Below are 13,900 nucleotides of genomic sequence, written 5' to 3' on the forward strand. Positions count from 1 at the left end.
ACTTGGTTCCGAGTTCTCAGTCCCCTTCCGCTCTCCTACCCCTGCACCCTTACTTCCGTCTTACCTTCTTTTTGACTCATAGGCCCTCCGCAGATGGTGTGTTGGGGGCAGGTGTCTGCTGTGAATCTTCCATAACCTTGGGAGAGAACTTTTTCTTTGGAGCAATATCCCTCTCAATAAACTTTCAGTAGCCCGAGTATCATCTGTCGTGGGAACTATTTGTGGAAAGTGTTCAGCATTTTTCCTTGGATTTTGGCCGATCTTTCTCCACCTGCCAGTTTCTTTTCAGTTTGCCATGTCTGTACCCTCACCAACCCCGTTCCAGCCCTGGTTCCGTGTGAAGTAATTGAAGCAGAGCTCTGCAGATGAGAGAGTGTGTGTCGCCCCCCGAGTTCCCTTCCTGGCCTCTGAGTGTGGGTTGTGTTTTGTTCCGAGGGATGACTCTGAGGCTCCTGGCCCCTGTTTTGGAGCACCCCACACCAAAGTGGGTGTACAATGAAAAATGGGTTTATGCTGTATTATTATAATTCATAGAGCAGATGATAAAAATGCTTGAATCTGAACAACAGCTGAAAATGAGGACATGGTACCAGTTTGGATGTTGGACGACCTTCTTGAAAAAACTCATCATACTTTAGAAACCGTGCGTGTGCTGTTTTCTATTTCATACTTAGAATCTATACAGTGTGTGTTGTATGAATGTGTTGTGTGTGTTGTGTTGTATGTGAGTTGCATGGGTTGTATGTGTGTTGTATGTGCATATTGTGTTGAGTTGCATTTATTGTATATTTGAGTGTTGTGTGTTGTATGAGTGTGTTGTACATGTATTTGAGTTGTATGTTTTGTATGTTGTATGAATGTTATGTGTTGTGTGTATGTGTATGTTGTATATGAGTTGCATGTATTGTGTGTATGTTGTGTGAGTGTTGTGTGTTGTATGAGTGTGTTGTACGTGTGTTTGTGAGTTGCACGTGTTGTGTGTTGTATAAGTGTTGTGTGTTGTGAGTGCATGTTGTGTTGTGCGTGAGTTGCATTTCTTGTATGTGTTGTATGAGTGTATTGTATGTGTATGTTGTGTTGTGGGTACGTGAATGTTGCGTTGAGTTGCGTGTGTTGTGTGTGCTGTAGGTGAATGTTGTGTTGAATGTGAGTTGCATGTGTTGTACGTGAGCTGTATGAGTCGGTTGTATGTGTATGTGGTGAGTTGCATGTATTGTGTGTATGTTTTGTGAGTGTTGTGTATGCATGTTGTGTTGTGAGTTGCATGTGTTGTGTGCTATATGAGTGTTGTGTGTTGTATGAGTGTGTTGCATGTGCATGTTGTATGTGAGTTGTGTGTTGTGTGTGCTGTATGAGCGCATTGTATGTGCGTGTTGTGTTGTATGTGAATTACGTTTGTTGTATGTGTGTATGAGTGCGTTGTACGTACATGTTGTGCTGTGAGTTGCATGTATTGGTTATGTGTTGCATGAGTGTTATAAATGCATATTGTGTTGTGAGTTGCATGTATTGGGTATGTGTTGTATAGGTTGTGTGTGTTTGTGTGTATTGTGTGTTGTCAGTGTTGTATAAGTGCATTGTACATGCGTGTTGTGTTGCATGTGAGTTGCATGTTGTCAGTGTGTGCCGTGTGAGAGGCGGGGCATCCACATGACTGCTCCTCAGCGAGTCCTGCCTTGCAGCCCCTTCCGAGCTTGTATCCTCCCGAGCAGCCGAGAAGCAGCAGCATGTTTGCCTCTGCCCCTCCCCAGGAGACCTCAGCCAGGTCCTGCGCTCAGCCCGCCACTGGGTGGCCTCTCTTGTCTCTCTTGTCTCTCTTGTCCTCCTGCGCCTCCTCCTTCTCGGGACCTGCATCCTTCCTCTGTGCTCCCTGGTAAGCCACACCTGGGACGTTAAGCCATTTGCCCCTTTCTGAAGAGCGCCCCCCTTGACTGGCCGTGAACAGCTGGAGTGGATTGCAGGGAAGGGAGGTGGGTGTTCCTGTAGAGACGTCGGGGTCTTACCTGGGGAGAACGGACCTGTGCTGGGCAGGCCGCCCTTCTGAGGAAGGGGATGGGGCGAGAGGAGCCTCTCGTGGACAAGGGGCCCACCTCTGGCCCTCCTTCCCTCTATCCCACTCTGTTGTGAGGGAGGGTGAGGCCCTAGGTGATTTCTATGCAGATCTTCAATTATCCAGGCTGTGAATCAAATACTTCTGTTTTTAAGATCAGAGGAAATCTCCTTTTGTTTCACTGCTTTTTATTTTATTTTATTTTATTTTATTTTGTTTTGTTTTGTTTTGTTTTGTTTTCTTTTGTTTTGTTTTACTTTTTTTGAGAAGATGTTGCCCAGGCTGCAGTGTGGTGGCGTGATCTCGGCTCACTGCAATCTCCACCCCCCGGGTTCAAGCGATTCTCCTGCCTCAACCTCCTAAGTAGCTGGGATTACAGGTGCCCGCCACCACATCCGGGTAATTTTTGCATTTTTAGTAGAGATGGGGTTTCACCATGTTGGCCAGGCTGGTCTCGAACTCCTGACGTCAAGTTGTCCACCCACCTCAGCCTTCCAAGGGGTTGGGATTACAGGCGTGAGCCACCGCGCCTGGTCCGTCTGCCTCTTAGTTAGAACCTGTATATTTAATGTTTTAAATTTCACTTTTCCGGGTCAGAACGAAAAAGAACAGTGTTTCTTTTTCGGAGTGTTGCTATGAATGTCCTTTACGATTAGGAGACTGGGCTGTCTGCCCACTGGAGAGTGGCATCACTGGGTCACGGTCACCGTCTGCCCCAGCAGGGTCCAGAGCGTTTAGAGTCTTTCCTGGGCATAGACACCCTTTTGTCTGACGTTCAGATAAAACCAATCACCATATTCAGTTAATCAAAGAGTAGATCAGAGCTGGGAACGGTTAGTGCACATCCACCTCTCCCGAGAGTGTTCACGCCTCTTCCACGCGGGGCTAGGCTGCTGCTGAGCGTGGTTCTACTGGCTGTGGGTGTGGCCTCTTTCCTCCACCACAGCCATCGCAGGCCTGCCCCAGTTTTGATTCTTCTAGAAGAGAATAGGCAACACAAGAGAAACAAGATATGTTACATTTGAAACCTTTAAAAATGATTTCCTCAAACATTGTGTATATTTTTTGCCCATACCTAATTTGATAGCAATTTAGAAAAGATTAAAATGAAAAAAAAATTTCCCCTCTATTAAGTCTTTGAAAGGCATCCAACTTAGTTTTCATACAATTATTGTCTCTTTGGAGTCATACTTTATTGGTTTCAGTAATGTGTAACAAGTGCACCGGCATAAACAGATTTAGGAGCAAACAGCTGCTTCCTGATTATAGTTCAGCTCGCGGGGCGCAGTTCTGGGGGTGCAGCCTGCGCCTGCCTGTGCGCCAATAGGGCTGGTCACTTTGAGCATCTGGGAGTGTCTGGGTAAGTGAGGTCTGGGCAAGGCAGCATCCACACACCTGCGTAGTTCTCACTTTGTCCGCATTATCCAGCAATGCCACAAAATTATCAAGTAAGTGTTCTCCAAGCGCATGTTCAGTTAGTGTTTGCAAAGTGCATAGGTAGCTCATACAGCACCTTCAGGAGGAGCTAGGAGCCCAGGAATGAGAGCAGGTGCGAGGCCTGTACTCTCTTTGCATAGATAAAATATGCATGTGCATATCTGAGACCAGAAAGTTAGATTGGGGCCAGAATGTGAAAGTCCTTACCTGTGGGATACTAGGGAGCCACTGAGGGTTTCGGAGAGGATCGTGTCTCTGATGTGCGGCATGCCGTGGAGCCGGGGGGACAGAGCAGGCTCATGCAGGGCACTCGCCGTGGCGAGAGGAGGAGAGAAGGCAGCCAGTGAGCTGAGCGATTCGGTGCCTGGGTCAGGAGGGGAAGAGGGAGTGCAGGAAGGCGGAAGAAGCTGCGAGTCTGCACCCCGAGGTCGGCGTTGCGCTTTGCCAGAAATCAGGAGAAGCAAGTGTGGATCTGACTCGGAGACACTTACAGACACCACTGCAAGCTGCGAGTTTGGAAATACAGGAGGAGGCTTGGGGAAAATCTGGAGCAGGGTGCATTTGGGAGCCTCTTAGGTAGAAGTGCAGGTCAAGTAGCCAGAGTGTGAGGCTTGCATGTCTGGAGAGAGGAGGCCAAAGGAAAGCCCACGTTTGGAAATGGAGGAAGGGTTGGAAGACCCAGAAAAGGTCCTGCTGAGTCCAGAGAAGAGCTGGATGGCGCAGTTCACTAAAGCCCAGAGCCGAGAGTTTCCAGGAGAAAGTCCCAAGTGTTGCTGAAAACCAGGGGGCAGGACTCCAGTTGGAGCCTGCGAGGGGAGCCTGGCGGCCCTGATCCCTGAGAGCAGCCAGAGCCTGGGGGTCTCGGCGGAAGTGGGTGGGAAGTGCAGGGAGCAGGTGGAGATGGTCCTTCAAGGCCTGGTGCTTCACACGGGCAGCCAGCTGTGGACCAAGACACAGCTGGAGAGGGGCCTGAACCCAGAGCGTCTCCAGGTGGAGGAGGGAGCCAGGAAGGGCAAAGGTACCCGGAAGAAAGGGGGCAGGCATGGAGCCAGGTCCCCAGGGAGGCTGCAGTCTTCTTTCTCTGTTCATGGACTGGTTGTTGGTTATTTTGAGTTCTCAAAGTCATCCACTCGGTGCGGTCCAGAGAAAGTTCCCAGGGGTCTCAAGGCCGGAGCAGGCCTTGTACTTTTCCGAACACTGTGTGTGTTGACTCAGGGTTACCGTCAATGGCTAATTCTAGCGTGTCTTTTGTTGAAATCTGCAGAAGAGCCTCAACCGGCACGAGCTTTTGAAGAACTTATAAAACTTGTGTTCTTCTAATTCTGAAATGCCTCGTATATTTTTGGTTAGGTGTTCTTAGCACTTGTGTTACGGCATTTGGAGTTCTGTATTTTTGTGATGTGCTAGCTGTGAGGATGTTGAAAATTAGATTCCTAGAAATCAGGTTATAGGAGCTCTCGGCCACGATTCGTGGGTTATGTTTTGACCCCTCATAGAGGATCCCTTTGCGGTGGCTCTTCTTAGTATTTGTGGAACACCTGACTCGTGATGCTAGGAGAATGTGATTTGTTTTCTTTGTAAGTCTAAAGTCTAATGACCTTGTAGAGTCTTTATACCCATTTCTTATAAATCAGCTTTAATATACTTGACAATATCCTCATTGTGCCCTTGAAAAGCAGGTGCACATTTTAAAAGTCATCCTTTTAAAATCCGTTTCTGCAGCCTGTGCCCTTTGTCTGTTTTGTTTCCTTCACTGCAACATCATGAAACAGGGACAAGAGCTAGAATCTCTGTTTCATCCACAGAGCTGAACTGTGCTGAGTGACCTGCTATGCTGACGTCTGTTTCTGTCGTGAGAGGGAACCCAGGCCCCTTGACTTTTCCTTTTGTACATTTTCAAAAAGAATATTTTTTCCTCTCTTGGGTCCATTCCATTGTGGGATTCTCTCCTAAGACTGTTTCTTTGCCTTCCATTTTGACAAGTATGATTTAGTTTCGGAGACGATGGAAGGGCAGTGAAAAAAGGCCTGGGAAAGAGAAAGCAGGAAGAGAAGGAATTATCTCATGATTTTAGTCAGAAGGAAATCACTCTGACAGAAACGCTATTACAAGTGGGTCAGATCCCAGGAAGTGGGATTGAATAAGTGACATGGTATCGCACAACTGTGTTTTACATTCTTGCTGTTGCCAGGGGTAACGAAAAGAACGAGTATATTCATTCCGAGGTCAAATATATATCTTTACTGACTCTGACTATAATTAGCAGAATTCGTTCAGTTCAAGTTTGAGAATACCTTTACAGAAGAGGGTCTTCGTGCACGAGTGCCTATTTCTATTTATATGTTCCCGTGTATTGGAGTATAAATGTGTGCGTGCTGTGTGTGAGACCTCATTATTTGAAACAAGAAATGTGCAGTAGAGCTTATATATTTCGAGAAGGTACATTTGGGGGAAAAACCACTTTGTTTAGAATTGAATAATGGGGTCTTTGAGGGGTGTATATATATGTATGTGTGTTTGCATTTATGTGTGTGAAAGTGTGTATTGCATGTATATGTGTTGTGCATGTATGTGTGCCTTTGTGTGAATGTACATGTGCATGCATGTGTATATGTGTGCATGTGTATTTGTGTTGCATGTATGTGTGTGCATGTGTTACATCTTTAGGCACGACTGCACATATGTGCAAGTAGGCATGCATGGATGCTCGTGTGTGTATAGTTATACATGTATATTTGTGCATGTTATGTCTACGTATTTACATATGTATGTGTGTCAGAATTTGTATGTATATGCATGTGTGTTTCAGTGTTGTATGTGCGTGTGTGTTTGAGTGTTGTGTGTATGTGCACGCATGTGTTATGTGTTGGTATTATGTGATTATGTGAATGTGTGTGCATGTATGAATGTATGTATTGCATGTAGGTGTAGGTGTGCGTGTGCATGTGCATGTGCGTGTGTGATATGTGTCTGTGCATGCGTGCATGTGCACATTTGATTTGTGAGTCCTCTCTGGGAGGGGCATGTTCCTGGAGACAGTGCATGGGATCCTCCGCTGTCCTCTCAGGGAGAGACATTGTGAAGGTTGGAGCCATTAGGTAAACATGCCTGATGCTCTATAAAATATATATTTACATATACCCCTGGGGTTAAATATATGTTAAATGGGTGCAAAGGTGTTATACTGCATTAAAAGTCATGTTAGTACTTCCTGGTTAAAGGGTTTGTGAATGACTTCCTGTACATGGGACAAAATACACCACACAAAATTACAGCGGGTCAATGGTATTTGCCAGGAGGTCTGGCTTATGATTGGTATTTCTAGTTGCAGACATGCAGGGTGAGCTTTGCTGGACTTAGAGGAGGGTCATTGACTCTGCCCACTGAATGATACCAGCGTCTCTGCTGCTTCTTTGTTCTGCCGGCTTCATCCAGAGCTGGGACAGCTGTTCTCAGACGCATTGTACTTTTCTCTACATAAAAATCTACAGCATTTGTTAGCAGTCCAGTAGCAGACCGAGGGGCAGGTCCAGGGGCAGGTCCAGTGGCAGGCCCAGCATCAGGTCCAGTGGCAGGTCCAGCATCAGGTCCAGGGACAGGTCCAGCGGCAGGTCCAGCGTCAGGTCCAGTGTCAGGTCCAGTGTCAGGTCCAGCGGCAGGTCCAGCCAACTTTCCACATGGCCCATGTGAAAATGTACCCTCTCCCTTCCATTTTTTAAAGCAGTAGTTATTAGTAGAGCCTACTGCCATTTCTCCTTGAGTTCCTCGCAGTGGATGGTAAGCATTTGCTTTATTAAAGCAAAGTTTCATGCTCTTTGTGCTAAGTCTCCTCTGCCTTTCTGTGAGAGGCTAGAATTGGGATCGACCCTCAGCTGTGCCAGAGCCGTGGTACATGTCTCAGTTCTGGAATCTACTCTGTGCTTGTTGCCTTCCATCCACCGATAGCCGTCTGTCTTCCTGTCACTCCTTCAACACGGAGTCCAGCAGTGTGCACACAGGTGAGCCTGTGTGAATGCTGGTTCTATAGGATCTTATCGGGATCTTAGTCATCTTTTCATTAGGAAACCAGACACTGCAAACGACTTACAGAAAAGCCCAAAGAAGCCATATCAATAGAATCATAGAGACAGAATTCTATAACCATAGGAAATGGCATTGATTATCATGAAATGTGCATTTATGTGAGGAATAGTAAAATATCACATTTCTTACTGGGTAAGAGCTTGGAAAAGAGATTATGAAAGTAATACTGACTCTACTCTTATATCATGGAACATGGTAAAATGATGCAAGGTATTGTATACAATGGAACAAACAGAATAGAATTATATAGAGTAACACAGAATAGAACAAATAGTATAATGTTATATAGGGTAGCATAGAATAGAAGAAACAGTGTAACATTATGTAGTATAGTATACAATAGGAAAAATAGTATTAGATGGTCTAGAATAGAACAAGTGGGATAGTATTGTAGAGTATACAGTTGAACTAATGATGTAGTATTGCATAGCATAATACAGTCTAGATTAGAACACACAGCATAGTATTAATATTACATAGTATGGTGTGGAATAGTAGAGTCGCATGGCACAGAACAGAGAGGATAGTGTTCTGTAGCACTGATGCAGGAGTTTTGCTCTTTAGCTCAGCTGGGTCCAGGTTCTTGTCTCATGACCAGGAAGAAACAGGTATGGGGGCATCGAAGAGTGAGTGCAGTGGGACTTATTAAGCTAAAAGTTAAGCTCTCAGTGAAAAGAGGGGTCCTGAGAGCAGGTTGCTGGTCGCCCCCTTCCCAGTTGACTTACAAGGGCTTTTATATAGAAGCTGATGTGGCTGGGCTCCTTGTCTAAGGAGCAAATTTCTAGTGGCTCCACCCCATTCCCCCGTGTGCATGGGGACCCTTAGTCTGCTGTGAGCATGTTTAGGCAAGACCCCCCTGCAAGTCCCCCTATCTGCACAAAACATGGGCTGGAGGCTCTCTGGGACCCTTCCCTTACTATCTGCCTAAAGCAAACTGGCTAACTGCTTTCCGTATCGAAGAAAATAGAATAGAATAGAATAGAACAGATAGTACAGTATTTTATAGTATAGAATGAAGCTGTAGTATTCTTTTTTTTTTTTTTTTTTTTTTTTTTTTGAGACGGAGTCTGGCTCTGCCGCCCAGGCTGGAGTGCAGTGGCCAGATCTCAGCTCACTGCAAGCTCCGCCTCCCGGGTTCACGCCATTCTCCTGCCTCAGCCTTCCGAGTAGCTGGGACTACAGGCGCCCGCCACCTCGCCCGGCTAGTTTTTTGTATTTTTTAGTAGAGACGAGGTTTCACCGGGTTAGCCAGGATGGTCTCGATCTTCTGACCTTGTGATCCGCCCGTCTCGGCCTCCCAAAGTGCTGGGATTACAGGCTTGAGCCACCGCGCCCGGCCGAAGCTGTAGTATTCTATCGTAGAGAACGGAATAGTATAGAATAGAACAAACATATCGTACTAGTGAGTAGCCTCGCGCAGCACGGAGCAGTGTTGTGCTCCCTATGTACAGAGCGTAACCACCAGGAGAGCGTTCTTCAGTGGGGCGTCACTGGCCCTTCATATTTCCTTGGTTCTGCGGAAATGAGGAGAAGGAATTAAGAGAGGGGTAGGAGGTTGGCTTTCTTACTTTTAAGGCGCTCATTACTTCTTGGGGATCATTTGATGGTCCCCTTTGGTAGTATTCTGTGAAGCAATCTCTGTACTCTGTGTAGGCTGAAATGTGGAGCAGTCTGTGGACTCTGTAGGGTGAAATGTGGACCAGTCTGTGGACTCTGGGTGAAATATGGAGCAGTGTGTGGACTGTGTAGGGTGAAATATGGAGCAGTCCGTGGACTCTGTGGGTGAAATGTGGAGCAGTCTGTGGACTTTGTAGGATGAAATATGGAGCAGTCTGTGGACTCTGTGGGTGAAATGTGGAGCAGTCTGTGGACTCTGTAGGGTGAAATGTGGAGCAGTCTGTGGACTCTGTGTAGGGTGAAACATGAAGCAGTTGAGAAAGGATGAAGTTAGAAGTAACTCAGCAGAGATGCACCAACTGTTAACTGGGAGACTGTGGAGCAGTCTGTGGACTCTGTGTAGGGTGAAATGAGGTGTTTTATGTAAATAGTTGTCTCATACCTGGCACATGGCAGAGCCTCCGTGGATCTTGCCGTCATGAACCCTCTGATAACTTCTCTACAGTGCCCTCCACACTATGAATACCATACATCATGTGAAGTCCGGGCCTTTTCAAAGGCTTGGTTTCATTTTAACAAAATTGGAATGCCCTGCATATTTGGAATGGCCAGATCATCCTGCACTTTTGACTTCACCTGTCCAGGTGGGTACACCTCCCTGCGTGCTGCCAAGGTTTACGGTGGAATTCCCTGATGCCACTATCCTCACTGCCTGCACCTGAATCTGCTGTGGGGTCATTTCCTTATTGGACTTGTCTGGGGACCTCCTGAGGGGTGGATGGGTCAGGACTGGGTTATCTGGGGAAGGTGTTCACAGCATTCCTGTTTGCAGTCTGTGTCCCTGTTGGAAGAGATGCTCTTAGCACATCCGTTAATCCAGACGTGATTAGCAAGGGGTGTCTCTCCCAGGTAAGAGTTGGTGCATCTCTGCTGAGCTACTTCTGACTTCATCCTTTTTCAAGTCTGTTACAAAGAGAACTTTGGTTTCTCAAGGTTTAAGAATTAATGTCAAAGAGCAATTTAGTGTTCTTTTTGAGTCACCAGCCTTGCTGTGGACGATTCGTGAGTCCTTGGTGGTCAGGGCCACAGCACAATTGGTGGGCCGTCTGTTCCCCACCCTGGTGGATACTTTCTCACCCAAAGAAATGTATTCTGTTAACATGTCTCAATTAGAATATTTTCGTAGGAGACAGAGTTATGTAGCTCTTGTTTTAATTTGTAATAGATGATTACTGTAGCAGGGTCAAGGTTGAGAATTGCAGTGTAGCTCATGGAAAACATTGATTAGAAACACCCAAAATATATCACCAGCTTTGTTGCTGCAGCTCCAAGGGACTAGGAATGCATATATATATTTCTTTTGTTATTATTTATTATTTTTATTTTTGAGATAGAGTCTTGCTCTGTCACCCAGGCTGGATTGCAGTGGCATAATCTCAGCTCACTGTAACCTCTGCTTCCAGGGTTCAAGAGAATCTTGTGTCTCAGCCTCCCGAGTAGCTGGGATTACAGGTGCCTGCCACCATGCCCAGCTAATTTTTGTATTTTCAGTAGAGACAGGGGTCTCACCGTGTTGGCCAGGCTGGTCTTGAACTCCTGACCTCAAGTGATCTGCCAACCTTGGCCTCCCAAAGCGCTGACATTACACACAAGAGCCGCTGTGCCTGGCCGCCATGACCATTTTAAATGTGACACTGAATATCTGCCTTTTTTTTTTTTTAAGAGGTGCAGATGTCACCCCTCACACCTCTATTCTGGGGCTGGCCTGGGCTGGCCAGCAGGGTTCCCAGGCTCGAGGCCATGTCTGAAGTGTTGTTGGACAATGTGCATCTGTGACCCTTGGTCTTTGGGGAAGTGGGGTACCCCAAGACACCCACAGTCTTGCGAGGGTTTATGGCTCTGTGTGTGGCTGCTGTGAGGCAGCTTTGGGTGGGGAGGAAGGAGAGCAGAGCCCATCTGTCCTGGTGCGGAAAATGCCCAAGAAAGTAAAGAAATGGTACAAAAAAATCATCATCTGCCCTGGTGCCATTTCTGTTAAAAAAAGAAAAGAAAAATTCACTCTGAATGTGGTTCTGTGCTTGAGGAGGATAGAAAATCCCTGGAAAGACGCACAAAGTGTTCTTAAGGGGTCAGTGCCGGGAAGCGAGATGTGAGGCTTGAGAGTGTGTGGAAAGGAGGACGCGGCATATTTCATTCTAGTCTATTTGGTAGAGCGAGTGAGGAAAGTGAAGCTTGAGTGATCCGAGCAGCTCGGCCTGGCCATGGGTAGATCCCAGCGTGTCCCGCCTCCAGCTGCAGCTCTATTTCTCAGTCACAGATGAGACAGGTGGCCTGAGGCTGTGGGCGGAGGAGGGGCAACTCGGTGTCCCCAGCACGTGACTGTCCAGGCTGCTCTTGGGCCAGCCTGAGGGCAGGGGCGGAGGAGAGCTGGGAGGGTGCACCGTTTCCCCCTCCCCCACCCTGGGACTGAGGTGAGCCCAGGCTGCTGTCAGGATGGAGGAAGATGCCCTCAGGACGGAGGAAGAGGCCGGTGGAGTTTGGTCAGCAGGCAGTGTGGTCTTTCCCACAGGGGATACGCAGTGAGCCAACTCGCAGGAAAAAACTCTGCTTTAGTTTTTGAATTTTGCTCATTCTGTTTATGGTGCTGGTCATGGTAAGATCTGGATACTGTTGGTAGGAATCAGTGTCAATTACATACAGTTCACTCTTGTCCAACACAAGCTTGAGCTTTGCGGGTCAACTTATAGGTGGATTTTTTCAACCAAACTCAGGGAGAAAATACAGTGTTCTGCCAAGTGAAACTCATGTCGGAGGGCTGATTCTTTGTACACGCAGAAAATACAGTGTTCCTGCCATGTGAAACGCGTGTCGGAGGGCCGACTCTTTGTACACGCAGGTTCAGCAGGTCCACCTGTGCGGTTTGAATGTGCCTGGATTTGGTGTCCATGGGATCCTGGAACCGACTTCCTGAGTCCAGCGAAGTTGGCCCCAGGATTGACTCCTTGAGGACAGCGAGGCTGGCCCCGGGACCGGCTCCCTGAGGACAGCGAGGCTGTTTCTAGTAGCAGGTGGTTTATTTTGTGTGTTCCCCCTGGCTCCACACCCCGTTCTCAGAGACACGGCTGTCACAGGGGGACCAGCTGGGGCAGGGGAAGAGTGGAGGGCACCTGGTAGAAGTGGCCATAGGCTCTCTTAGGAACGATAAACATGGCACCTACCGTAGACGAAGGTGTTGTTGGTCTGCACTTTTCTCGTGTTGTTCTGGGGCATGCAGTGGCTTTGGGCTGGTGTGGTCCACAGCTCCGGGGTCCGTGGTCCCTGACCCTGAAATCCCATCCGGTGCTGTGTCACCTTGGGCAAACTGTCTCCTGAGGGGAAGGGAACAGGGAACAGCCCTCCCCGCATGGCCTCCCCAGCACCACCCACCCCCAGGACCTCCAGTGTTGACCCTGCTGGGGGTTCCTCTCTCCTGGGGTGATCTTGTCCCAACAAGAGGACTCCATGGGCTGCAGGAGATGTCGAGCTATTTTCTCTCCTGGAACTGGGTTGTTGGTAGCTCCCAGATGCAGGAGGAAAGCTCAGAAGTGCCTTCATAATAAGGAGTTGTTGACGTGAACTTTGGACAGCAAACACTGCTTACATTTCCTTTTCCGTTTTGATGCGTTAATGGTGTGTGGCAACACCGTGACACACGGGGATGCGGGTGATGGGTGACCCCCCCCCGCAAGGGTCCCCCGATACCTGGACTGTGCCAGCAGCTGAGTCTCATTGGAGGTCACGGCGGTGATGTGCTTAACGCGGCCAGCTGGGCTGAGGGGTTGTCACCCGTGCACTCACCACGTGCAGCCGTTATTCTTGTGATGGAGTTGCACAGGGCCCGGCTTGTCCACCTGGGCTACTTAAAGTACCGGGAACCCAACCGCTGGTGGGTTCCTGCCGACATGAGAGCTGCCTTTTTTATCCAGGGCCCTCTGGTGCTGCAGACCCTGAGCCCACGGGGAGGCACCGGAGGGCTCTGCTGGGCCAGGGAGGTCCCCGAGCAGGTGGTCACTCATTGTGAAGTGGTCCATGGCCTGGGAGGTTATTCCCGGGGTCTGTGTGAGCGAGGTTAACCAGTTCACAGCTGGGCACTGACCCCTTACACAGGTGATACTAGTTAAAGTGGAATCTCTATTAGCTCGCACGGGAGAGTGTGAGGAGCTGGGAGGGTGAGGAGGCTTGGCCCTAGCACTGGAGCCCGGGCTCCTGACGTTCTGCCTCTTCCTGCTGAGGGGCCATCAGGACTGCTGTGGGTTCTGGAGACAGTAGGTGCCATATGGACCAGGGGATGCGGAAGCCTCTAGAGGCTGCGGGAGGCGAGGAGACGGTCGCTTCCCCAGAGCCAGCCCTGCTGACACCTCGACGTTAGCTGGTGGGACCTGTTTTGGACTCCAGCTTTCAGAAATGGGAGAAAATAAGTCAGTGTTTAGGGCGCTAAATTTGGGGTGATTTAGTGGAGAAATAGAAAACCAGCCCACGAAGGTGCACGCATTGAAATGTGCTCTGTCCAGGTGTTCACAGTGGCGTGAGGGGGATGGCATCAGGGTTCTGGGAACTGCACAGTTATACTGAAGGAAGGGGGCTTGCCACGCCTTTCCTCATGTAACTGAGGGTACGTATGCCTGCCACACCGCCCAGGGACTAGAAATCTGACTTTATTTCTTATGGGAACCA

General features: G+C 48.4%; 1 protein-coding gene across 1 annotated transcript; it reads right to left on the reverse strand.

Annotated features, from left to right (window-relative positions):
* Nucleotides 1-723: 723 nt before the first annotated feature.
* On the reverse strand, nt 724-12,690 carry LOC140711166 (uncharacterized). Its single transcript, XM_073014067.1, is given in 5 exon segments — nt 724-3,027; nt 3,695-4,058; nt 7,005-7,156; nt 12,384-12,618; nt 12,621-12,690. Coding segments are annotated over 5 exon segments (996 nt in total). The 3' UTR covers nt 724-2,852.
* Between the last annotated feature and the right edge of the window lie 1,210 nt (nt 12,691-13,900).

This window comes from Chlorocebus sabaeus, unplaced genomic scaffold, assembly GCF_047675955.1.
Source record: "Chlorocebus sabaeus isolate Y175 unplaced genomic scaffold, mChlSab1.0.hap1 unalloc_scaffold_240, whole genome shotgun sequence".
Taxonomy (NCBI): domain Eukaryota; kingdom Metazoa; phylum Chordata; class Mammalia; order Primates; family Cercopithecidae; genus Chlorocebus; species Chlorocebus sabaeus.